At 46.6% G+C, this 26,253-nt stretch overlaps 1 protein-coding gene across 3 annotated transcripts in view; it reads right to left on the bottom strand.

Annotated features, from left to right (window-relative positions):
* mtif3 (mitochondrial translational initiation factor 3) overlaps positions 1-25,936 on the bottom strand; it is a 42,402-nt gene extending 16,466 nt beyond the window's left edge. The window contains exons 1-2 of one of the 3 annotated variants that reach the window (XM_078545384.1): positions 25,827-25,936; positions 3,330-3,850 (exon numbers count right to left, since the gene is read on the bottom strand). In XM_078545384.1, the coding sequence (XP_078401510.1) occupies positions 3,330-3,849 (520 nt within the window). In that variant the 5' untranslated portion in view covers position 3,850; positions 25,827-25,936. Of the gene's footprint in view, positions 1-3,329; positions 3,851-12,400; positions 12,660-25,441; positions 25,543-25,826 lie in introns of those variants that run through there. The other 2 variants (XM_078545385.1, XM_078545386.1) reach the window with 2 other exon arrangements.
* Positions 25,937-26,253: the final 317 nt, after the last annotated feature.

The following is a 26,253-nucleotide window of genomic DNA, read 5'->3' as shown; positions in this document are numbered from 1 at the left end:
AAGTAAAAGTAGTTGCACAGCCTTGGCACGGATGTTGATCACTTTTACATACTGTTCATTATTGTCAATAAACTCCTAAGAATGTCTCCCTGCCTGTGGCTCCTTGTTCTGATGAGCAACGTTCTTGTCAGTGTTCAGATGTGAAACCTTTCGGCACAAGATAAAAGGCAGGTGTTCCAGTCCAGGGCCTCTTCCCTGTGCAGCATTCAGACCAAAGTAATGGTCCGGCCTCACACTCCCTGGAAACATTACTGATGCCTGCACCTCGCCGGTGCTGGTCATTGCTGCCAGAATGTAGAGGGCAGGCACCACAAGTTCCCTCATTCTCTCTGTGCGCTCTCAGCACCTTTAAGGTGAGGCTGGCCCCCATCACACAAGCATCTGTGACCAGTGATGCTGTGATGCATCCTGAAGGGCTGAGGTGCTGAAGGCGGACACAGCATCAGATGCGTCTAAAAGTTTCATGGCTGCATCTCTGAGGTGGCCCTGATCATGGAGCACAAGCGAGCTGCCCTCGGCCAGACAGGAGTCAGACATTCACAGAGGCTATGTGAAGATCTATGGAGTGTCCTCACTGCATGTTGTCATCATCCTTCTGCGACTGAGCAACTATTAGGGCCTCCGCTGCATCTCCATGACAGGAGCATTCTCACAGAGGGTATTGGCGCTGCCATAAGTCAGGCTGGAGTCAAACATTCACAACTGCGATGTGAGGATCTATGGGGACACCTCACTGCATGTCGTCATCATCATCCACAAATCCAGAAGCTATGAGGGCGTCCCGAGTGCACCTGCCTTGTCTAGCCAGTGCGAGAGCCTCATCCCCATCATCATCACCACCGAGGACCCCCTCACTCTCACCCTCGTCAGCGCCCTCCTCATCAAAGGAGACCTCCAGCTCCCCCATCTCCACTTCAGCCAGCTTGTCTCCCCATTGCAGCGCCAGGTTGTAAAAGGCCCAGCAGACGAAGACAATGCGTGATACCCTCCGTGGACTGTATTGCAGGGCTCCACCTGACTGGTCCAGGAACCAGAAACGCACTTTCAGCATCCCGATGGTCTGCTCCACCAAGTTGCAAGCTGCTACATGAGCCTCATTATAGTGTCGCTCTGCTGCAGTCTGAGGACACCACATGGGTGTCATCAGCCACGGCCTCTGCGGGTAGCCCTTGTCCCCAAGGAGCCAACCCTGAAGCCTCTGTGGACCCTGGAAGACTGCAGGGATCTGCGAGCGACTCAGGATCATTTTGAGCTGGTAGGGAGAGCTATGTTTTAGCACAATTAGTAACGAAAAAGACAACTTCAAACCATTAAAAGAAAGAATATCCACCAAATATTTATTCTCCTTCAGCTTTCAAGGCTCTTAATACAAATGTTTTAAAAAAGATTCACAAACTAATGCAACAGTTTCCCCCCGCTGCCCATGTGCTTACATTGCAAAACCTATTGTTCTAATTGATGCATGAAACCCACAGAATAGTAGCTTTACGAAATTTCCAATGAACTGCTACATAACTTCAGTTAAAGAGGCAGTGGTGGAAATCTTGGTTGACAACTAGCATCAACCAAACAGTTATCAAAATGGACAACTGCAACAGGCATGAAGAACTCTCATGAAGATCAAGTTGCTAGTAAAAGTAATCCAGCATTTTGTTGTTAAAAAAAAATGCCCACTATCCCTCACCAGGCTCATTTTGCAAAATCAATTTTGTTATAAGTACCATTGTAAGAATCCAGAGGTAAGTCAGATTAGCCATTTGAGGTGTTTTATCCAAGCAATATAAATTAGCTTTATGGATATTCTGACCTCGAGTTTCTGCTCGATCGCACTGTGTTTTTGGTGCAATTCCCCCAGGATCAGTGAAATTTTCTTACAAATTGCATTTTGAAATGCTGCCCAATTGTACTGGTTCACAGCAGATTGTTCAGCAAAATGCAAATGAAAAGTCGGCAAAAAAAGGGTGCAACTTTGGACCGAATCTGTACCAGGATTGCTGAATATGCCAATAGCAGAAATTGTCTCCCCTTTAAAGTGTTCATGCTCGTACTAGAGTACAAACAAAAAGCACATAAATTGCCAGCGCTATTTCTTTGGAATTTATGATCTTTTTGACAAAAATCACATGGGGCAGGATTTTCTACTAGGTGTGCGGGCACGAGCCTGACATGCCCGAGTGTGAAATAGCGTGTGATGATGTCGGGCAAGCGTCTGGGCATCATCTTGCACTCGCGATATTTCGGTGGGCGCATGCAAGAGTCGGCAGCAGCACACCCGTCAACAATTAAGAGGCCTATTAAGGCCATTAGTCAATTAATTAACCGCTATTTTTCACTGCACATCCAACGTTACGGTTGGCAGGCAGGCGAATCAGCATGAAATCGCGGTCGGTGGCCAATCATGGGCAGCAGGTCGTTTCCTGGCCACTCCCGAGCCTGCCCGCTGCACCCGCCTGCCTGACGGTGTCAAAATCCTGCCCGTGAAGTATCTGCTGAAAACATTCCCCCAAAACTTGCATTTATGTGGTTTTTTATTACACGGGGATGTCTCAAAGCACTTGAGGTGTAATGATCATTGTGTAGATAAACGTAAGAGATATTCTGTTTTAGCAATGTTCCATACACAGTAATTAGACAAACACCCAGTCAGTCTGTTTTCGATGGTACTGATTGAGAGGTGTTTGAGAGAGGCTACACTCTACACTTCTTTGAATAGTTCCATTGGACCTTTAATTTTTTTTAAGCCTAATCTTTCATGAGATGTGGACGTCACTGGTGAGGCCAGCATTTGTTACCCATCCCCAATTGCCCTTGAACTGAGTGGCTTCCTAGGCAAATTCAGAGGGCAGTTAAGAGTCAACCACATTGCTGTGGGTCTGCAGTCACATGTAGGCCAGATCAGGTAGGAATGGCAGATTTCCTTCCCTAAAGGACATTAGTGAACCAGATGGGTTTTTACAGCAATCAATGGTAGTTTCATGGTTACCATCACCAGGACTAACAGATTTTATTTTTTATTAATTGAATTTAAATTCTACCAGTTGCCACAATGGAATTTGAACTTGTGTCCCCAAAGTATTAGCCTGGGCCTCTGGATTACTAGTCCAGTGACATTACCACTATGCCACCATCTCCCCCAAATCCCCAACATAATTACCAGAAAACCCAAAGTTCTTAATGTCTCATCAGATGGGTAGCTATACACCACATGGCCCTAGTTTTAATAAAATCAATCACCATATTTTGAATGTTCTCTCTGTCTGGTGGGTGAGGGAGAGCAGGGAAAGGTTTCATTAAAAAAGGATAAATATCTCACCTATCCATCCACTCACCTGTGTTAGGATTGTTTTTTTGTTTTTCTCTGAGTTTCATTTGTTGTTCATGGATCTGTTTTCCTGTCATTAGTTTGTACACTGGAGGGTCTGTATTTTCTCTGAGAGGTACAGCCTTGACTCCACGCTCATCCATGATCCGAATAACTTCAGCTCTATGCAAATTTCCCAGGTTCTCTCCATTTTCATCTATTACGTGAATGATGCGGTGGTGAATCTTTCTGCCAATGCTCCCTACTGTTCTTCGTGCTCTTGGATCCTTTTTCTCTCGGTGCTGCACTATCGCAGGCTCCCCCTCACCCTCATCAGCTGTTACGAAAGTTTTTACAGGCTTTATCCAAAGGCCCAGTTTCCAATAGGGCAGGATGTATCTAGTTTGGGGTATCATTACTTCCATCATGGTTTGTACCATCAAAGTATTAAAATGCCTTGTACTCTCAATACAAGAATACCAATTAGAATAACCTATTTTAGTTTGCAGTGTTTGGAGGGCAAGTTTCCTTATGCAATGTGCAGCCATCCTGAAAGAAAATACAAACAGGCAAGGAATTATTACTGTGTTTGTGGATTAATGGATGATTTGAATGGCTGAGTTTTTTTTGCTACTTTGGTTGTGTTATGACTTATTGTTACGACATAACTTGACCTAAAAGTGATATTTTGCAGTTAATCAGGTCCAATGAGCTAGGAAACTGCAGCTTGCTGTCTGGTTGAGACTGGGTCAGAAGTGAAAAATGAAATTGCATTGGCGGGAATAAGAAATCAAAGCACTAATTTTTCCAATTATTATTTATATCATAAGGACATACATAGTACATAAATTTGTAGTACAAATGCAGGCCATTCAGCCCATAGCTCTTTGTTACAACAATCCAAAACTAAACCCACTGACCTCTTTCCCCATAGCACCTTATATTCCCCTGCTTTAAATAGTTATCCACCTGTCCCTCAAAAGATGCAATCCTGTCTGCCTCACCACTTCCTAAGGTAAAGCATGCATACTCCCAACACTCTGTGTAAAGAAATGTCTCCTAACCTCTCTTCATCTTCAGTAATAATTTTAAATTAACAATTCTTCTACAAAAACTAATTTTTCCCCACTCATCCTATGATAATCTTTCATATTTGGAATGAACTTACATAATGGATGTGTGTTGCTGGGTTACCTTATCTTCATTTTATTTTTCTTTTGAAATATCTAATATGTCACATTATTTGCAAAGTTAAATTAACGCCAGAAATTTGAGGAGCTTCATTTTAAAACCACTCAAAACTTCCCACCACAAATGTTTTGATTTTCTAAACTTATATACATTTCACCAGAATTCTAAAAAGTAAAAACTTCAGGAGGAAAAATTACGTGATCACAAGAAAAATGCAGCGGAATATTTGGGACCAAGGCGCCCTATGCTTGCTTAAGCTGATGATCTTTTGGCACTGTCCAAAGAAAAGCAGGATTGTTCTGATTGTGTCCTAGCAATGCTCTTGCTGTGCAGAGATTGGCTGCTGCATTTGCCTATCTATATAACAGTGACCGCATGTCAAAATATTTCATTGGCTTTTCAGCTGTTTGATATAACTTGAGAATGCAAAAGATATTGTATAAATGTTTGGTCTTTTTATCTAATATTTTATCTAATGTGGTAGTGTTTAATTGCTAATTGAGAGAAGAAGTGGCAGTAGATTGAAAACAGGTCAGTATGGTGCCATTATTAATAAAGCAGAGAGAGTAGGGGTGGGGAGGGGAGGTGTGCAATTCAAAACTCAGGCAACTACAGATCAATTAGTTTTAGTGCCATCCCCGACATAAAATTAAAAAAAATCAATGGTTAGGTGTAAACTTGTAAATTATCTGGATTATATAACTAAGGGTTAGTATGGATTCCGAGATGTATCCTGGCTGACCCATCTTCTTGACTTCTCTGACAAAGTATTTGGAACATAGGAACAGGAGTCGGGAGCCCAAGCTAATGGGGACGTGGGTTCAAATCCCATCATGACAGCTGGTGGAATTTAAATTCAATCTGGAATTGAAAGCTAGTCTCAGTAATGGTGGCCATGAAACTATCATCGATTGTTGTGAAAACCCATCTGATTCACTAATATCTTTTAAGGAAGGGAATCTGCCATCCTTATTCAGTCTGGCCTACACGTGACTCCAAATCCAGAGTAATGCGGTTAACTCTTAAACGGCCCAGAAGGCTGGTCAGTTCAAGGGCAATTAGGGATGGGCAACAAATGCTTCCCTTGCCAGTGACACCCACATCCCATGGAAGAATAAATTATAGTAAAGTCCCACCTTTCGCAACTTACTTGTTTACATCTTCACTTACCTGTACTTTGTACACTGCATCGCCCATCGCGTGGGCAATGTTCGCTTATCTACATTTTCTTCTCCCTCTCTTTCCCTAGGGTGATGGCAGCCATGACGGAGCAGCGACCAGAATGATTGCAGCTGAAGTGCAGCCCAAATGAAGGGATTAACCTGGAAATGTCCGAATCTCTTGGTCCAGAGCTGCAATAATGGCTCTGTTCAATTTTTAAATCTTCACCAATGTATTGCTCAGGCTCCTCCATCTGTCGTATACAGATACTATACCACAATTTGCTGTAGAGTAACTGCCCAAACTAATGCTATCCTTGCATTGCTGGAACGTATCTAATTGAGTCCCATTGAAAAGCACGTTCCTCGTTCACGATTTAGCTGCTGGTGAGGTTTTGCAGGTACATAACCTCCGCAAACGGCCCCTTGAGCCACCTCCGCCATTCAGCTAGATCATGGCTGATCGTCTACCTCAATGCCATTTTCCCGCGCCATCCCTATACACCTTAATGTCATTAGTTTTAATGTCATTAGTATCTAGAAATCTATCAATCTCTGCCTTACTCAATGATTCAGCTTCCACAGCCCTATGAGGTCGGGAATTGCAAAGATTCGCTACCCTTTAAGAGAAGAAATTCCTCCGCATTTCAGTCCAAAATGGCTTGCCCCTTATTCTGAGACTGTGTTCCCTGGTTCTAGACACCCCCCGCCCCAACACCAAAAACCAGGGAAACATCCTTCTTTAGTCCCTTTAGTTTTAATGAGATCACAAAATCACAGGATTGTTACGGCGCAGAAGGAGGCCATTCAGCCCATCATGTCTGCACCGGCTCTCTAAATAAGCAACATGACTTAGTGCCAATCTCCTGCCTTTTCCCCTGTGCCCCTGCCTATTGTTTCTATTCAAATAATCATCTAATGCCCTTTTGAATGCCTTGATTGAACCTGCCTCCACCACACTTCCAGGCAGTGCATTCCAGACCCGAACCACTTGTTGTGTGAAAAAGTTTTTTCCTCACATCACATTTGCTTCTTTTGCAAATCACTTTAACTCTGTGCCCTCTCGTTCTTGATCCTTTTACAAGCGGGAACAGTTTCTCCCCATCTACTCTATCCAGTCCCTTCATGATTTTGAACACCTCTATCAAGTCTCCTCTTAGCCTCCTCCTCTCCAAGGAGACCAGTCCCAACTTTCCAATTTATCCTCATAGCTGAAGTTTCTCATTCCTGGAACCACTCTTGTAAACCTCTTCTGCAATGTGTTCAATTTCTTCCTATTGTGTGGTGCCCAGAACTGTACACAATACTCCAGCTGAGGTCTAACTAGTGTCTTATATAAGTTCAGCATAACCTCCTTGCTCTTGTCCTCAATGTCCTATTAATAAAGCCCAGGATACTGTATGCTTTATTAACTGCTCTCTCCAACTGTCCTGCAACTTTCAAAGATCTATGCACATATACACCCAGGTCCCTCTGCTCCTGCACCCCCTTAAGAATTATACCTCTTCTCGCCACGTTCTTCTTAACACAATGCATCACCTCACATTTCTCCATACTGAACTTCATCTGCCACTTATCTGCCCATTCCACCAACTTGTCTATGTCCTTTAGAAGTTCTAATCTGTCCTCTTCACAGTTTACAATGCTCCCAAGGTTCATATCATCCGCAAACTTTGAAATTGTCTCCTGCATACCAAGATCTAGATCATTAATATATATCAGGAAAAGCGAGGGTCCCAATTCTGACCCCTGGGGAACTCCACTACAAACCTTCCTCCAGCCCGAAAAATATCTATTGACCATTATTCTCTGTTTCCTATTATTCAACCAATTTTGTACCAATGTTGCTACTGTCCCTTTTATTGCATGAGCTATAACTTTTCTCACAAGTCTGTTGTGTGGCACTGTATCGAATGCCTTTTGAAAATCCACATACACCACATCAACAATATTACCCTCATCAACCCTCTCTGTTACCTCTTCAAAAAACTCCAACAAGTTAGTTAAACACAATTTTCCCTTCAGAAATCCATGCTGGTCTATTCCTAATCAACCCACATTTTTTCATGTGACTATTAATTCTATCCCGAATAATTGTTTCTAGAAGCTTCCCACCACTGAAGTTAAACTGACTGGTCTGTAATTGCTGGGCTTATCCTGACAACCTTTTTTTTAACAAGAGCAAAGAGCGTAATGTTTGCAATTCTCCAGTCCTCTGCTACCTCCCCTTTTTTTTTATGGCCAGTGCCTCTGCAATTTCCACTCTCACCCTCCAATATCCTTGGATGCATCTCATCCGATCCCAGTGTCTTGTCAACTTTAAGTACCGATAGTTTATCCAACACTTCCTCCTTATCAATTTTGAACCCTTCTAGTGACAGTTTCCTCCTCTGTCACCATGGCCTTCTGTTTCCCACTTGGTTCCCAATTGTATTTTCTACCTGACACCAGTCATAGGCACACTTTTACTTCTTTATCTTAGTTTCCACCTCCATTTTCATCCAGACAGCTCTGGATGTGTTTGCCCTACCTTTCCCTTTTGAGGGAATGTACCTTGGCTGTGCCCAAGCCATTTCTTTTTTGAAGGTAGCCCATTAGTCAGCTACAGCTTTTCCTGCCAACCTTTGGTTCCAGCCTGTCTGGCCCAGCTCCATTCTTGCCCCATTGAAGTTGGCTCTACCTCAGTTAATTATACTTACTCTGGATTGCCTATCGTCCTTTTCTACCGTCATTCTAAGCCTTACGATACAATGATCACTATCTCCTAAATGTTCCCTCATTGGACTGGGCACATACTGCTGTAGAAAATTCTCCTGAACACAATCCAGGAACGCCTGCCCCTCTCTGCTCTTTACACTACCACTGTCCCGGTCTACATTTGGGTAATTAAAGTTCCCCATTATAACTACTCTATAATGTTTGCATCTCTCTGTAATTTCCCTGCAGATTTGTTCCTCTACATCCTTCCCATGAGTTGGTGGTCTATAGACTACACTGAGCAATGTAATTACACCCTTTTTGTTCCTTAGCTCCAGGCCAAATTGATTCTGTCCTTGAACCCTCTGGGATATCCTCTTTCTCCAGCACTGCCATGCTCTCCTTAACAATACTGCCATCCCTCCTCCTTTCCTATCTTTTCTTAACACCTTTCACCCAGGAATATTTTAACACCCAGTTCTTCTGTTCCTTGAGCCAGATCTCGGTTATTGCCACAACATCATATTTCCACATGACAATCTGTACCTGTAATTCCCCAATCTTATTTACTATACTCCATGCATTCACATACGCACACAGTAGCTCTGATTTAGACTTCATTACTTTCTCCCTTACTCCGACTCCACCTATTAACTTACTATTCTCTATACTAGTGTTATCTGTCTCTCCCAGTATTTTGTGCACCCTGGTATTCCTCTCTAATATTCTCTCCTGGTTCCCACACCCCTGCCAAGTTAGTTTAAAGCCCTCCCATTCTTCTAAACTCCAGAGAATACAGGCCCAGTCTCCTCAATCTCTCCTCCTAGTACAATCCCGCCATCCTAGGAATTAGTCTGGTGAACATCTGCTGCACTCCCTCTATGGCAAGTATATCTCTTCCTTAGGTAAAAAGACCAAAACTGTATACAATATTCTAGGTGTGGTCAAACCAAAGCTCTATACAATTGCAGCAAGACATCTTTACTCCTGCACTCAAATCCTCTTGCAATAAAGGCCAACATACCATTTGCCTTCCTAATTGCTTGCTACACCTGCATGTTACCTTTAAATGACTTATGAACAAGGACACCAAGTCCCTTTGGATGACTTCCCAATTATCACCATTTAAGAAATACCCTGCACCTCTGTTTCCAAAGCAGCTAACCTCACACACATCCAAATTATATTCCATCTGCCACGTTCTTGCCCATTCACTAAGCCTGTACAAATCCCCTCGAAATCTCTTTGCATCATCCTCGCAACACATATTCCCAGGTAGTTCTGCCTCATCCACAAACTTGGAAATATTACATTTGGTCCCCATATCCAAATCATTGATAAAGATCGTGAGCAGCTGGTACCTATGTGAACTGTAGTAAGCCTTACAACATGCACCTTGGCTTCAAAAGACATTTAACAAGATTTTAAAGCTGCATTGACTCCTTTCCAGTAATATATTAGCATTATACTAATCATATAGTGATGCTGCAAAACAGCATCATTGTCACAAGAATGCAAAACATACAGTATATCCTAACAGCACTGTGGGTGTACCTACACCATATGGGCTGCAGCAGTTCAAGGCGGTGGCTCACCACCATCTTCTCAAGGGCAGTTAGGGATGGGCAATAAAAATGCTTGCCTAGCCAGCAATGTTCACGCCTATGAAAAGAATTTTTAAAATCCACAGGCATCTTTGCTTTCTGTTCAGAATTTGGTGTCAGATGCAAGAGTTCTTAGAGAAGGTACCTATAATCTCATATCGCTCTGGTATCTGCAAAGCCAACTTAATACATTTAAAATTAATGTTTAGTCAAATCCCACAGACTGCTTTTGAATTTTTATCAGCTACTGAACAGAGCTCTGAGCCTGTACTAAGCAGGTCTATTTTGTCTAAGCTGTGAGCACTTCAAGTGACTGCATAATTCAAGGTTGCTTAGTAATAATGCTCTGAAAATAATTTTGGTTAAAATCAGTTGCTGTCCTTTAACTGCTTCTTAAATGAACTGTAGCTGGTAAAGGCTTCCAGCCAATCTATCCATGAATGTCCCAGCTAATAAATAAAAAAGTTCTCATACCTGTTAGACTTCTGAAGAACAGATCTAAAATATTAGTCTTCAGTGCTCAAGTTAGCTCAGTACCATGCCTACAAGACACATAGTAAGTCAATTAGTTTCAATTGATTACAATTTTTGGTTTTCACATTAACTCATATAATCTACAAATTTTCCCTCACTAGATGTCATAAAGTCTTTGTTAGCATACACCTCAATTTTAACATTTTCATCACTATTTTCATATACCAAGTCCTTGTCCCTCACTATCTCTGTAACCTCCTCTACCCCTACAAGCCTCGTCCAAATCAGGCCTCTTGTGGACCTCGATATTAACTGCTTCATCATTGGTAGTCGTCCCTTCTGCTACCTAAGCCCCAAGCTCAGGAATCACCTCTTTTGCTCTCTCCTTCTCTTTCTTCCTTTAAGACAGTCCTGCAAACCTTTTGCCAAGCTTTTGGTCATCTTTCCCTAATAGCTCCTTATGTGGCTCAGCACCAAATTTGTTTGACACTTTTGTGAAACGCCTTGGGGCGTTTTGTTACATTAAACTCACTATAGGTGTTATAGGTTATTTTACTAAAAAAATAATTTGCAGCATTTCATTAAAACAGCTTGTGAAGAGGGAAAAACCTTGCATACTGGCAGTGGGCAGCAGTTAATAGTAATAATGTCTAAGAGCAGATTCTCAAATCACTCTTATTAAAACCTAAATGGCCAACATTTATCCCTCAGCCAACACCACCAAAAATAGATTAATTGGTCATTTGCTGTCTGTAGGACCTTGCTGTGCACAAATTAGCTGTTATAAATGTCTGGATAACAGCAGTTACTGCACTTTAAAGAGTAACAGATTTTGGTCATCTTTCCTAATAGCTCCTTACGTGGCTCAGCAGATTGGGCCATCACCAAGACAGCCTACTTTCATCTCCATAACATTTCCCTTCTCCACTCCTGCTTTGGCTCATCTGCTACTGAAACCCTCATCCATGCCTCTTACCTCTAGAATTGATTATTCCAATAGTTCTTGGTCAGCCTCCCATCTTCTACCCTCCTTAAACCTGATCTCATCCAAACTTTATTGCTTGTATTCTAAATGCAGTGGCAACTCACATCAAGTCACATTTATCCATCACTTCAGTGCTCTCTGTCCCAAATTGGCAACAGGCAACACCTCAATTTTAAAATTGTTATTCTTGTTTCCAAATCCCTCTATGCCCTTGTCCCTCCCTATCTCTAACTTCTTCCAGCACTACAACCCTCCAAGATCTGTGTACTCCTTTAATTTTGGCCACTTGCACATCCCCAATTTTATTTGCTCCACTGGTGTGTCATCAGCTGCCCATGTCATAAGGTCTGCAATTTCCACCCTAAACTTCTCTGTCCCTATGTTTCTCTCCTCCTTCAAGATGGTCCTTAAAATCTACCTCTTTGACCAAGCTTTTGGTCATCCGTCCTAATATCTCCTTACGTGGCTCAGTGTCAAATCTTTGTTTGATAACATTCTTCTGAAGCACCTTGGGATATTTTACTACAATACTACATAAATACCAGTTGCTATTGTTGGAAAGAACATTGGGATATCCTGAATGTGTAAAAGACATTATATAAATATAAGCTCATTCTTTCTTTAACAAAACAACAGCTCTCATTATGATTGGTCTAGATCCTCAATTTACAGAATGAATCATTTAAGGATTACCACAGCATTTAGATTCAAATTAAGTTCCTATTGTAACATTCTATCTTAGCATAAACCAACTAAAAGAAAGAACTTTGTACAAATACATCAAGGCAACACAACAATAATTTGAAGTTACTGTAGATGTCAGTGCATAAGTCAACCGTTGAAGCCTCCAACAATCATTCCAAAAATGGGGGTCGACTTATATGTGAAGTATAAAATGTGAACCGCCAACGTAGGTGAGTGAAAACAACAAAACACCTGTAATTCACATTAATGTGTCATATTGACTAAATGAATTGAACAAAGATACCTTTAACCACACTGAAAGCATTTTAAAATGTCAAGTTCATTGTCTTCGGCATCTGATGCAAAGAATTCATCAAATTCATTCCGAGTCACTTTGGCTATGGCATCATCGTAAGGATCCCACCCTGGATCAGATGTAGTGTTTTCGGTTTCAGAATCATCCCTCCACAAACAAATCATTTTCATCTCCATCCATTGAATTGGATATTCTGCATTTTTTGAGCGATCTGATGACAGTTTTTGCACTAATAGCATCCCAAGATCTGATGATGAAATAACACAAAACATCAAGCAGGGCAACCTGCGTATTTCTACTCTTTCTGTAGGTTTTGTCTCTAACAATCATCCATCTATTCCAATCAGTGCAAGTGTGATCGTTGTTGAGGCACACACCAAAAGGTTGAGCTACGGATGTTGGACCCCATGGTATAATTCAATCTGGGTGTTATTTCTTTGCAGGCACCTTTTGATCTCATCAGTTATATGATATCTGAACATGTCTCACAACAATTAGCTGCATTCTTTACATAGGCCCATTCCACAACATTATTGATCCATAACTTTACTCCATCCTCAATCATCCAACCGTTGTTATGGACACGCACAAGTATTCCTGCAGGGAACTTACTGTTTTACTGAGCTTGATTTTCAGCATGTTTTACATTTGAAAATTACCATAGGCTTTAATTTTGTTCTGTCAGCAATGCAGGCTCATATCATTGTGAATCATGTCTTCTCTTCTCATGTCCTGTGATTTACATTAGAACTGTTTTGAACCCTTCCTCTCCACAGTTCAGTTACTAGGTATATTGAAACTCATGGGCGTTCCATCCATGTTGCCGATGTGGCATAATGGGGACTCGTGCTTTTGCCGCTGTCTGATGGTGAATCACTGCAAACTGGTCATTTTGGCATCGAGATCTTTTGGTAGTCTCTGAGTAATCTTGGTCTTCTGCTGCAACACTAGACATTTTCATTCCATAAAGCAGCTGCACCAGTTAATTGTTGCTCTAAAATCCTTGCTGGACTCAGGGTTTGATTTGGCCCACTTAAGTGTGTATATATGCATTTAATTTCTGTTGACGATGTAACCATTGTGATGATTATCAAGGACCCATTCCGGTACAGCGGGCAAGATAATGGCATGGTGGTAATGTCTCTTGACTAGTAATCCAGAGACCCAGACTAATGACCCGAGGACATGGGTTCAAATCCCACCATGGCAGCCGTTGGAATTTGAATTCAGTTAACAAATCTGGATTATAAAACTAGGCTCAGTAATGGTGACCATGAAACTATTTTCGATTGTTGTAAAACCCCATCTGGTTCACTAATGTCCTTTAGGAAAGGAAAGCTGCCATCCTTACCCGATCTGGCCTACATGTGACTCCAGGCCCACAGCAACGTGGTTGGCTCTTAACTGCCCTCTGAAATGGCCTAAGAAGCTGGTAGGTTCAAGGGAATTTAGGGATGGGCAACAAATGCTGGCCTTGCCAGTGACGCACAGATCCCGTGAAAGAATTTTTTAAAAAGTTTCTCAAGGTTGTTTTTTAAAATTCATTTATGGGGTGTGGGCTTCGCTGGATGGGCCAGCATTTATTGCCCATCCCTAGCTGCCCTTGAGAAGACAGTGGTGAGCTGCCTCCTTGAACTGCTGCAGTACATGTTGTGTAGGTATACCCACAGTGCTGTTAGAATGTTCCAGGATTTTGACTCAGTGACAGTGAAGGAACGGCAATATATTCCAAGTCAGAATAGTGAGTGACTTGGAGGGGAACTTCCAGGTGGTGATGTTCCCATCTATCTGCTGGTCCTTCTCCTTCTAGATGGTAGTGGTTATAGGTTTGGAAGGTGCTGTTTAAGGAGCCTTGGTGAATTCCTGCAGCGCATCTTTAGATGGTACACACTACTGCTACTGTGCGTCTGTGGTGGAGGGAGTGAACGTTTGTGAATTTGGTGCCAATCAAGTGGACTGCTTTGTCCTGGATGGTGTCAAGCCTCTTGAGTGTTGTGGGAACTGCACTCATCCAGGCAAGTGGGAAATATTCCATCACACTCCTGACTTGTGCCTTGTAGATCGTGGGCAGGCTTTGGGCAATCAGGAGGTGGGTTACTCATCGTACAATTCCTATCTTCTGACCTGCTCTTGTAGCCACTGTATTTATATGGCTAGTCCGGTTCAGTTTCTGGTCAATGGTAACCCCCAGGATGTTGATAGTGGAGGATTCAGTGATGGTAATGCCATTGAACATCAAGGGACGATGGTTGGATTCTCTCTTGTTGGAGATAGCCATTGCCTGACATTTGTGTGGTGCACATGTTACTTGCCACTTGTCAGCCCAAGCCTGGATATTGTCCAGGTCTTGATGCATTTGGGCATGGGCTGCTTCAGTACCTGAGGAGTCGCAAATGGTGCTGAACATTGCACAATGTTCAGCAAACATCCCCACCTATGATGGAAGGAAGGTCATTGATGAAGCAGCTGAAGGTGGTTAGGCAGAAGACACTACCCTGAGGAACTCCTACAGTGATGTCCTGGAGCTGAGATGACTGACCTCCAACAACTACAAACATCTTCCTTTGTGCTAGGTATGACTCCAACCAGTGTAGAGTTTCCCCCACGATTCCCATTGACTCCAGTTTTTCTAGGGCTCCTTGATGCCACACTCAGTCAAATGCTGCCTTGATGTCAAGGGCATCACTCTCACCTCACCTCGGGAGTTCAACTCTTTTCTCCATGTTTGAACCAAGGCTGTAATGAGGTCAGGTGCTGAGTGGCCCTGGAGGAACCCAAACTGGGCATCAGTGAACAGGTCATTGCTAAGCAAGTGCCATTTGATAGCACTGTTGATGACCCCTTCCATTACTTTACTGATGATTGAGAGTGGACGGATGGGGCAGTAATTGGCCGGGTTGGATTTGTCCTGCTTTGTGTGTACAGGGCATACCTGGGCAATTTTCCACATAGCTGGGTAGATGCCAGTGTTGTAGCTGTACTGGAACAGCTTAATTAGGGGTGCGGCAAGTTCTGGAGCAGATGTCTTTGGTACTAATGTCGGAATATTGTCAGGCCCATTGCCTTTGCAGTATCCAGTGCCTTCAGCCGTTTCTTGATATCGCGTGGAGTGAATCGAATTGGCTGAAAACTGGGATCTGTGATGCTGGGGACCTCTGGAGGAGGCCAAAATGGATCATTCACTCGGCACCTCTGGCAAATGCAAATGCCAGACCATTAGGTTATAGATTGTGTTTGAGTACAATTCTTTACCCTCGGGGCCAGGGGCTGTTACGGTGCCCAGCACTGCTCTCTAGGTGTGAGTAAGTTAAGGGACCTGGTCGGGTCCTTCGACTTGGTGGACGTGTGGCGACATCTTCATCTTGATTCCAGCATTTTTGGTTTTGTGTCACCTGGAGTCGGAGTGTCAAGACTCGACCGCCTTTACGTTTCCAAGGTGTTCATATACTGTGTTCCGTCGGCTTCTGTGCGGCAGGTGCCGTGTACAGACCACCATCTGGTGTGGGCAGAACTCGTTGCATTCTGCGCTCAGACGGGGTCCGCGTACTAGCACTTTAACAACCTGCTGCTGGAGGATGAGCGGTTCCTGGACTCTTTCCGTCATTTCTGGGTCAGCTGGAGAAGGAAGCGGGGAGGCTTCCCCTCCTTGGGGCTATGGTGGGACCTGGGCAAGACTCACGTTCGTGTTTTCTGTCAGGAGTACGCAAGGGGGTCGACAAAGAGACAGAAATCCAGGGTCGAAGAGTTGGAGAAGAAGGTGCTTGACCTGGAGGCACATCTCTGTCAGCCCGATGCGGACCCAGCCCTGCGGTCGGTGTACGATGAGAAGAAAGGCGCGCTGCGGGACCTGCAACTCGTCGGGTCCCGGGGCGCGTTCGTGAGGTCGCGGATCCGGTTCCACAAGGACCTGGACCGCGGCTCCCCCTTCTTCTACTCGCTGGAAAAAAAGGCACAGGGTCCGTCAGCAGCTCCTTACACTGCTGGCTGGAGGGCATCAGGGCCATCGCCCAAGACTATTACACTGCCCTGTTCTCTCCGGATCCGTCCAGCGAGGATGCTCACAGAGTTTTGTGGGAGGACCTGCTGCAGGTCGGCCTGGAGGGCGCCGGAAAGCTTGACTCCCCTATAAGTCTGGGGGAGCTGACCAGCGCCCTCAACAGCCTCTCCAGGGGCAAATTCCCGGGGCTGGACGGGCTGACCGTGGAGTTCTTCAGGGCGTTCTGGGATGTCCAGGGGAGCGACATCGCGGGGGTCCTGGGGGAGAGTATTGCTACCAGGGAGATGCCCCACTCGTGGCGCAGGGCGGTGATTGCCCTGCTGCCTAAGAAGGGGGATCTCCGCCTTCTTAAAAACTGGCGCCCGGTCTCCCGCCTCAGCACGGATTATAAAATCTTTGCCAGAGCCATGTCTTCTCGGCCTGGCACCGTGCTGGACCACATGATCCACCCTGACAAGTCCTATACCGTCCCGGACCGCACCATATTTGATAACATCCATCTAGTCCGGGACATTATTCATTATTCCCAGAGGACTGGTCTGTCGAGCGCCTTCCTGTCCCTTGATCAGGAGAAGGCATTCGACAGGGTGGATCACAAATATTTATTCGGAACTCTGCAAGCATTCGGGTTCGGGACGCATTTTGTTGCCTGGATCCGACTTCTGTTAAGGTTAACGGGTCCCTGACGGCGCCCCTTCGCTTTGGGAGAGGGGTACGTCAGGGCTGCCCCCTGCCTGGCCAATTATATTCTATTTGCGCGGAGCCTTTCCTGCGCCTCTTGTGGAGGAGGTTGTCGGGATTGGTTCTGTGCGGGCCAGGCGTCGGGGTGGTCCTTTCGGCTTACGCCGATGACGTGCTCCTCATGTTCACCGACCCAGCTGACCTGCGGAGGATGCGCGAGTGCCAGGAGGTCTTCTCTGCCGCATCTTCTGCCAGGATCAACTGGGATAAATGTTCTGGACTCCTGGTCGGCCAGTGGCAGATGGATCCCCTACCAGAGGAGCTCAGGCCTTTCACCTGGAGCAGGACCAGCCTCCTCTACCTGGGGATCCACGTCTGCCCTGCTGAGGAATCCTGGCCGGCGAATTGGCAGGAACTGAAGACGAAAGCCACCGCTTGCCTGCGGCGCTGGACAGGACTACTCTGAGTGCTGTCTTACCGGGGTCAAGTTCTGGTCATAAATCAGCTGATTGTCGCCATGTTGTGGTACCAGCTGGTCACTTTGACCCCTCCCCCGGACTTTGTCACGAAAATCCAGAGAATGCTCATCGACTTTTTCTGGGACAAAAGATTGCACTGGGTCACTGCTGAGGTTCTGAGTCTCCCGCTTAGGGAGGGCGGCCAGGCGCTAGTGTGGCGACCTTCCGCCTTCAGGCCCTGCAGCGATACCTTTATGTTGAGCCCCCTCCAAGATGGTGTGCCCTGGCGACGTATTTCTTCCGCCAGGTGCACGGCCTGAATTATGACGTGCAGCCCCTGTTTATAGAGCAGAGGGGCCTTAGTGGCTCCTTGCAGGCGTTGCCCATCTTTTAACAGGACCTGATCAAAGTCTGGAACATGGTCACCTCGCGACGCAGCTCTCCCCCGTCAGGAGTAGCGGCTATCGTCAGAGAGCCGCTGCTCAGGAATCCGCCCCTCCGTCCTTTTCAGTGGCTGGCGGAGAGGAGGGCTGTGGCAGCTGGGGTGACCAGGGTTGGGGCTGGGTGGCGGAGGAGTAGGCTGGACGCTCCCGCAGGAGTTGGCGCGACATGCGTCTGTGAGCATCTGGCTCGTGGCCGAAGCCATTCAAGACCTAAGGACGGTTGTGCTTGGCCCCGATGTAATTTTGGGTCTCGAGGTGGCGCAGGTGCGCGGTGGTCTTCCGTCTGAACGTTCCCCTGTTCGGACAGAATTCCACATTGGCCCCAAGCCCCTAACCCTCCCTCGGGTGCTGGTGCCCTGCAATATGAGCCGCCTCGGGGACATGCCCCCCCGTGTCATTTAGCACGGCGCGGAGGAGCTTCCTGTATGGACTGCTGCTGCACACCTTTCACTTCCTTGCCCTCGCCCGCCGCCCGGACACGCCCTGGCGCGCCTTGTTGTCGTCCGGCGGCAGAGGTCCCCGTTGGGAGGCCCTCTACGGAGGTGTCCTCCCGCTTTCCATCGGGGACCTGGGGTGGAGGGTGTTGCATGCAGCAGTTCCCTATAACCGCAGAATGTGTAGGTTCCTGGACGCCCAGGATACCTGCCCTTTTTGTGATCTTGTGGAGTCCGTGCACCATGTTTACATAGGCTGTTGTAGGCTGCAATCCCTTTTCAGTTACTTAAAAAACCTTTTATTAATGTTTTGTTTGCACTTCAGTCCCACGCTCCTGATCTATGGACATCCGGTGCGGAGGGGGGCCGGGAGGGAGGAGGACCTCCTCGTGAACCTACTCCTGGGCCTGGCCAAGTTGGCCATTAACAGGTCCAGGCAGCGGGCGATAGAGGGGGTTGTCCCGCCTGACTGTTTGGCCCTCTTCCGCGGCTACGTTCGTGACCAGGTGTCCCTGGAAAGGGAGCACGTGGTGTCTGTTGGCACTGTCGAGGCCTTCCATGCCCGGTGGGCACCGCGGGGACTGGGGTGTTTTATCGACCCTGATAATCACATTTTGGTTTGATGTTTGTAAGTTTTCTTTAAACTTTGATTTCGGTTTTACAACTGACCTGACTTAGGGGCTGTGTTTATTTTATCTCTCATTTTGTTAATTTAGTTTAATTGTTTGACTCAGAAAGAGTTACTGGCACTTTAAAAACCTGCTGCTGGAGGACAAGCAGTTCTTGGACTTGTTCCGTCATTTCTGGGCCAGCTGGAGAAGGAAGCGGGGAGGCTTCCCCTCCTCGAGACTATGGTGCGATGTGGACAAGGCTTGCGTCTGTGTCTTCTGTCAGGAGTACGCGTGGGGGTGGACAAGGAGGCGGAAATCCAGGGTCGAGGAGTTGGAGAAGGAGGTACTTGACCTGGAGGCACGTTTCCGTCAGCCCAATGCGGACCCGGCCGTGTGGTACAAAAGAAAAGGGCGCACTGCGGGACCTGCAACTCGTTGCATCCCGCGGCGCGTACGTGAGGTCGTGGATCCGGTTCCTCCAGGGCCTGGACCATGGCTCCCCTTTCTACTCACTGGAAAAAAGGCACGGGGTCCGTCAGCAGCTCCTTACGCTGCTGGTCGAAAGATCCCTGGTCTCGGATCCAGAGGGCATCAGGGCCATCGCCCGAGAATATTACACTGCCCTGTTCTCTTCGGATCCATCCAGCGGGGATGCTCGCAGAGTTTTGTGAGGGAACCTGCTGCAGGCAGGCCTGGAGGGCGCCGGAAAGCTTGACTCCCCTATAAGTCTGGAAGAGCTGAGCGACCAGTGCCCTCGACAACCTCTTCAGGGTCAAAGCCCCGGGGCTGGACCAGCTGACCGTGGAGTTCTTCAGGGCATTCTGGGACATCCTGGGGAACGATTACGCGGGGGTCCTAGGGGAGAGGATCGCTACCCATGAGATGCCCCTCGTGGCATAGGGCTGTGATTGCCCTGCTGCCAAAGGGGGATGTCCGCCACCTCAGGAACTGGCGCTTGGTCTCCCTCCTCAGCACGGATTACAAGATCTTTGCCAGGACAATGCTTTCTCGCCTTTGCATTGTGTTGGATCACATGATCCACCCGGACCAGTCCTACACGGTCCCAGGCCGCAGCATCTTTGACAACATCTATCTGGTCCGGGGCATTATCCACTTTTCCCTGTCAAGCGCCTTCCTGTCTCTTGACCAGGAGAAGGTATTCGACTGGGTGGATCACAGATATTTATTTGGGACTCTGCGAGCATTCGGGTTCGGGACGCATTTCGTCGCCCAGATCCGACTTGTGTATGCTGCCGCAGACTGTCTAATTAAGGTTAATGGGTCCCTGACGGCGCCCCTTCGCTTTGGGAGAGGAGTGTGTCAGGGCTGCCCCCTGCCTGGCCAATTGTATTCTATCTCTGTGGAGCCTTTCATGTGCCTCTTGTGGAGGAGGTTGTTGGGATTGGTTCTGTGCGGGCCAGGCATCAGGGTAGTCCTCTCAGCTTACACCGATGACGTGCTCCTCATGTTCACCAATCTGGCTGACCTGCGGGGAATGCGTGAGTCCCAGGAGGACTACTCTGCCGCGTCGTCTACCAGGATCAACTGGGACAAGTGTTTTGGACTCCTGGTCAGTCAGTGGCAGGTGGATCCCCTACCCGAGAAGCTCAGACCTTTCACCTGGAGCAGGACCAGCCTCCTCTACCTGGGGATCCACGTCTGCCCTGCTGAGGAATCCTGGCCAGCGAACTAGCAGGAGCTGGAGGTCAAAGTCACCACTGCAGGCGAGTGCCTGCAGCACTGGACAGGACTGCTCCGAGTGCTGTCTTACCGGTCATAAACCAGCTGATTGCTGCCATGTTGTGGTACCGGCTGGTCACTTTGACCCTCCCCTGGACTTTGTCACAAAAATCCAGAGAATGCTCGTCGACTTCTTCTGGGACAAAAGATTGCACTGGGTCGCTGCTGAGGTTCGGAGTTTCCCGCTTAGGGAGGGCGGTCAGGCGCTGGTGTGCCTACGCATTCAGGTGGCGACCTTCCATTTTCAGGCCCTGCACGATACCTTTACATCGAGCCCCCTCCGAGATGGTGTGCCCTGGCAACGTATTTCTTCCGCCAGGTGCACGGCCTGAATTATGACATGCAGCTCCTATTTGTAGACTGGAGGGGTCTTCGTGGCTCCTTGCAGGCATTGCCTGTCTTTTACCAGGTTCAGATCAAAGTCTGAAACATGGTCACCTCGCGACGCAGCTCTCCACTGTCAGGAATAGCAGCTATCGTCAAAGAGCCGCTGCTCAGGAATCTACCCCTCCGCCCTTTTCAGCGGCTGGCGGAGAGGAGGGCTGTGGCTGCCAGGGTGACCAGGATCGAGGACGTGCTGGGTGGCGGAGGAGTGAACCGCATGCTACCACAGGAGTTGGTGCATCGTGCATCCGTGGACATGCGGCTTGCGGCCAATGCCATTCAAGACCTTAGGACAGTCGTGCTCGGCCCTGACGTCATACTGGGTCTCAAGGTGGTGCAGGTGCGCGGTGGTCTTCCGTCTGAGTGTACCCCTGTTCAGATGGAATTCCACATTGGCCCCAAGCCCTGAACCCTCCATGGGAGCTGGTGCCCCGCAACCTGAGTCGCCTCAAGAGCTACAATTCTGCTGCTGATGATGGCCCACAGCACCTCATGGATGCCCAGTCTTGAGTTGCTACATCTGTCCAAAATCTATCCCATTTAGCACACAACACAATGGAGGGTATCCTCAATGTGAAGGCGGGACTTTGTCTCCACAATGACGGTGTGCGGTAGTCACTCCTACCGAAACTGTTATTGACAGATGCATCTGCGGCAGGCAGGTTGGTGAGGATGAGGTCAAGAATGCTTTTCCCCCCTTGTTGGTTCCATCACCACCTGCCGCAGATCCAGTCTAGCAGCTATGTCATTTAGAACTCAGCCAGCTTGGTCAGCAGTGGTACTACCGAGACACTCTTGGTAACGGCGTAGTGGACATTGAAGTCCCCCCCACCTGGAGTACATTGAGCCCTTGCTACCCTCAGTGCTTCCTCCAAGTGATGTACGTAGTAATCAGCAGGCAGTTTCATTGCCCATGTTTGACCTGATGCCATAAGACTTCATGGGGTCTGGAGTCAATGTTGAGGAGTCCCAGGGCAACTTCCTCCCGACTGTATACCATTGTGCTGCCACTTCTCTGCTGGGCCTGTCCTGCTGGTGGGTGATGGTGGTGTCTGAGGCATTATCCCTCGAGCTGTTGCTTGACTCTCCCAATTTTGGCACTAGCCCAGATGTTAGTAAGGAGGGCTTTGCAGGGTCAACATGGCTGAGATTGCCGTTCCGGTGCCTAGTTCGATGCCAAGCGGTTCATTCCTTTTTTGTGATTGAGTGGCTTGCTATTTAAGACCACATTGCTGTGGGTCTGGAGTCACGTGTAGGCCGGACCAGGTAAGGACGACAGATTTCCTTCTCTAAAAGGCATTAGTGTTTTATTATCATTAGATATGTAAGTCCAGATTTTTATTGAATTCAAATTCCACCATCTGCCGTGGCTGGCTTCGAACCCGAGTCTCCAGAGCACTACCCTGGTGTCTGGGTTACTAGTCCAGCGACAATAACACTATGCCATCGCTTCCCTGCCCCATCCCTGTTCTCATAGCGCATTTGATCTTGGGCATCTCCTTCATGGCAGATTCCATTCTCACCCCAGTGTTTCAGTAGCACCGAATTCTCTTGCTGCAGCAGTTATTTGATGAGTTAGCAAACGTTATGATTTTTAGCTGGAAACCAGCTTTATACTTGTTGTTTTGTTGGAAGACTCATTTCTCTTCTTTGTTTGCCAAGTAAGGTCTGCTCTGTGCATCTTTGCAACATAGCCCATGTCACCCACTCGATCCTTTGTGCCCAGTGATAAGGTATTTGTGGGGCAAAAAATTGAGGCTGACTATTAATGCGAGTATGGCTGATGGGGGGCACCGGGTGGGTGGGGTGCGGGGGGGTGGGGGATCAGCTCATATGGCAAGTATGAGCATAAACACGATATTTGGGGCTGGAAAAATGGGGTAGTCTTATACATTGGGCCAACCTATACCCCACGGTCTATGGTATATAATGCCTTTAACATAGAAAAACATCTTACAGCACTTGACGGAGATGTAATAAGGAAAAACTACAATAATAATTTTTTAAAATAAAAAAGCTCAGTTGAACAGTAAAACTATGTTACCATGAATGGTTTCATACTTTTATTCATACCATAGGGTCAACAAATTGCTTCACTGTACAAAAGGACTGAAATCAAACCCATTGATAATAGAGAAATGGCAATTTACTGCTTGAAGTATGACTTTCCTGTAAATTACTTTAATTGCACTAGGCACTTAGATTTGCTTTTCCGAAGAATCCATGGTGAACCATTGCAAGACCAATGAAGTACTGTGAATTACTTTTGTATTGACATTTAGTAGGTTAGGGATCCCTCTTGTCGGTGTTTGCTCTCTTGGCTTTTCTTAATGAATTTGTTGGACACCATCACAAATGTAGCTACTTATATTTGCACAAAAGTTTACATTTTGCAAACTAAAGTATATTTATATCATTCTGACACATTGGGGGCTCAATTCAGTTGGCTCCACCCACTGTATAATAGCAGTAACAAACCTATTGCTTCTATAGACCGTATACAATACCCTCTATCACACACTTTACCCACTTCCTTTATCTGCAGTGAGAAGCTTTTAAATATCTCAGCACATGAATGAAGCAACATTACAGAATATCTGTTGAACCTTGAGGTGTCTAAACTATGGGCTGTGTGAAATCCAACACAAAAATTCAGCAACCCAATTTCTGATGTGCTTTAATTTCTTACTCACTGATTTGTACTGTTTGAATTTCATGAGCCTACAAGTTGGAATAATCCCTTATCAATACCACTGGCTCCTTAATGGATAAGTCCTAAATCAGAACACCAAGGTCTTAGTTTGGCAAGTTAAGATATATACAAATCGGATATGTTTTATGGCTGCTTGATCATAAATAGATGAATCCTAGACTGAAAGATAGTATACTGATTGCACACAATTTTCCTGGGTTATCTCATTTCCATAATTATTCACAGTTTCCAATGCAACTTTGGCTTTGTGCAAGGAGCTAACCCAATGAACAAATTAACAAATCGTGCTGGAGGGGAAAATTAAAGTGGCTGCTTGGAGGGGTCAAAAAATCATACAACCTTTGGAAAGACTTAAATGGCATTTCAATCAACTGCCAAACTTTGCCAAGAGTAAAAGGAAACAGGCAGAAAACATGTGCTTGGCAAAAATGAAATTAAAGGAAACTCAGTACATTATGGATTCTGCAGTAGGATTACCAACGTTCCAGGATTGGCCTGGAGTCTCCAGGAATTTAAGATCAATTTCCAGGACACTGCTGTGTGCAACCCTGGAGAAAAATCATTAGGACATTAAAAATGATTGTTTTTTTGTTAATTTCTTTGAACATTTCTCTTTATCGGACATAAAAATATTGAAAATGGGAAAAAGGAGGCTGTTTGGCTGACAGTAAAGCATCATCCAATTGGGCAATGAGTCTTTTTGCTTTCCAATTGATGTAGGAAGGCAGTACATCACAAGAATGGATGTGTTGGCCAACTAATGGCTGCAGCATGGGGGAAAATCATGTGCTGAAACTTCCAGGAATACATCCAATCACAGCTGGCAACCCTATTTAGAAGGCAAATGGCTCAGTATCTGTCCCTTGTGCTGTAAAAGATGGGTACAAGAAGAGGTACCTTTTTTGGCACTAAGGCACCTCTGTCAATAGAACAGAAGTGTCGCCTCTCGTCAACAAGCCCAAGATGCAAGCGCGTCACAGCTACTGTTGGTACCATTCCTGTAGGTGCCCTTTGCAGCAAATGACAGCACTCAGAAACTGACTGCTGCTGTAAGGGAGTGTGTGAAGGCCGTTAATTATTGGCAGGTAGGTAGGTGTGCCAAGATATTTGGTGGCACAATGGCAAATGCAACTTAAGTGTTTACTGATCTTTCTGGCATGTCTTCTTTCATTTTGTACACTTCAACCATGAAATACTGTGTCCAAACCAATCCCACCATTAAAGATACTTCCAATGCTGCCCATGACACAACTTCCCAGCTTCAAGCTGGATGTGTTGTAGCTTGGGGGAGAAATGCTTTTCAAATGCCTTCTACTCTTCACCAATTCCTGTTCTGTTGAAGTTCTGAGTGATTCACTAATGGTTTAACAGGCACTAACAGACTTTGGGGGAGTTAAAACCAAACATATCTTAATGTGTTAATAAAGAATGTCCTCCAAACCAAATCTATAAATTCGTGCTAATAAACTAGCCCAGACGCTCTGACAATGGCTCAATATGAGAAATGTTTACAAAGTCTCTATAACTGGGGGGGAAACAGGAAGATTTGGGAATAGAGTCAACAACACCTTTTAACATCTCTCCAGCCCGTCCGACCGCCGGACCGTTTCTGACCGACTCTAACCCGGACTGGGTCCTCACCCCAGCTCCAGGCGCCAGGCCCCGCCCCAGTTCTAACCCCAGCTCCCGGCCTCGGCCCCAACTCCAGGCCCCCGCTCTCACCCCGGCTCCAGGCGCCAGGCCCCCGCTTTCGCCCCGGCCCCAGCTCCCGGCCCCGCCTCTCACCCCAGCTCCAGGTGCCAGGCCCCGGCCCCCGCTCTCACCCCGGCGCCAGGCGCCAGGCCCCCGCTTTCGCCCCGGCCCCAGCTCCCGGCCCCGCCTCTCACCCCAGCTCCAGCTCCCGGCTCCGGCCTCGCGCCAGGATATCGGTCTTTCTGTGCAGCTCAGACTCACCCGCCAAACTTTCATTCGCAGCTGGAAAGACGGGACAGCCGCGAATTCTGAGATCGCCAATAAACTCGGAGCGGCCACAGGTTAATTTATGGCAACTCAGGGGGAGGCGGAGACTGTGAATCACTGAGAGATACTGAGAGAGATTGGGAATCACTGAGAGAGATTGGGAATCACTGAGAGAGATTGGGAATCACTGAGAGATACGCAATCACTGAGAGAGATTGGGAATCACTGAGAGCTACACAATCACTGAGAGAGATTGGGAATCACTGAGAGAGATTGGGAATCACTGAGAGCTACACAATCACTGAGAGAGATTGGGAATCACTGAGAGAGATTGGGAATCACTGAGAGCTACACAATCACTGAGAGAGATTGGGAATCACTGAGAGATACACAATCACTGAGAGAGATTGGGAATCACTGA

This window comes from Cetorhinus maximus, chromosome 7, assembly GCF_964194155.1.
Source record: "Cetorhinus maximus chromosome 7, sCetMax3.hap1.1, whole genome shotgun sequence".
Lineage (NCBI taxonomy): Eukaryota > Metazoa > Chordata > Chondrichthyes > Lamniformes > Cetorhinidae > Cetorhinus > Cetorhinus maximus.
The sequence above is the reverse complement of the archived record's forward strand: the minus strand, read 5'-3'. Positions and strand labels throughout refer to the sequence as shown.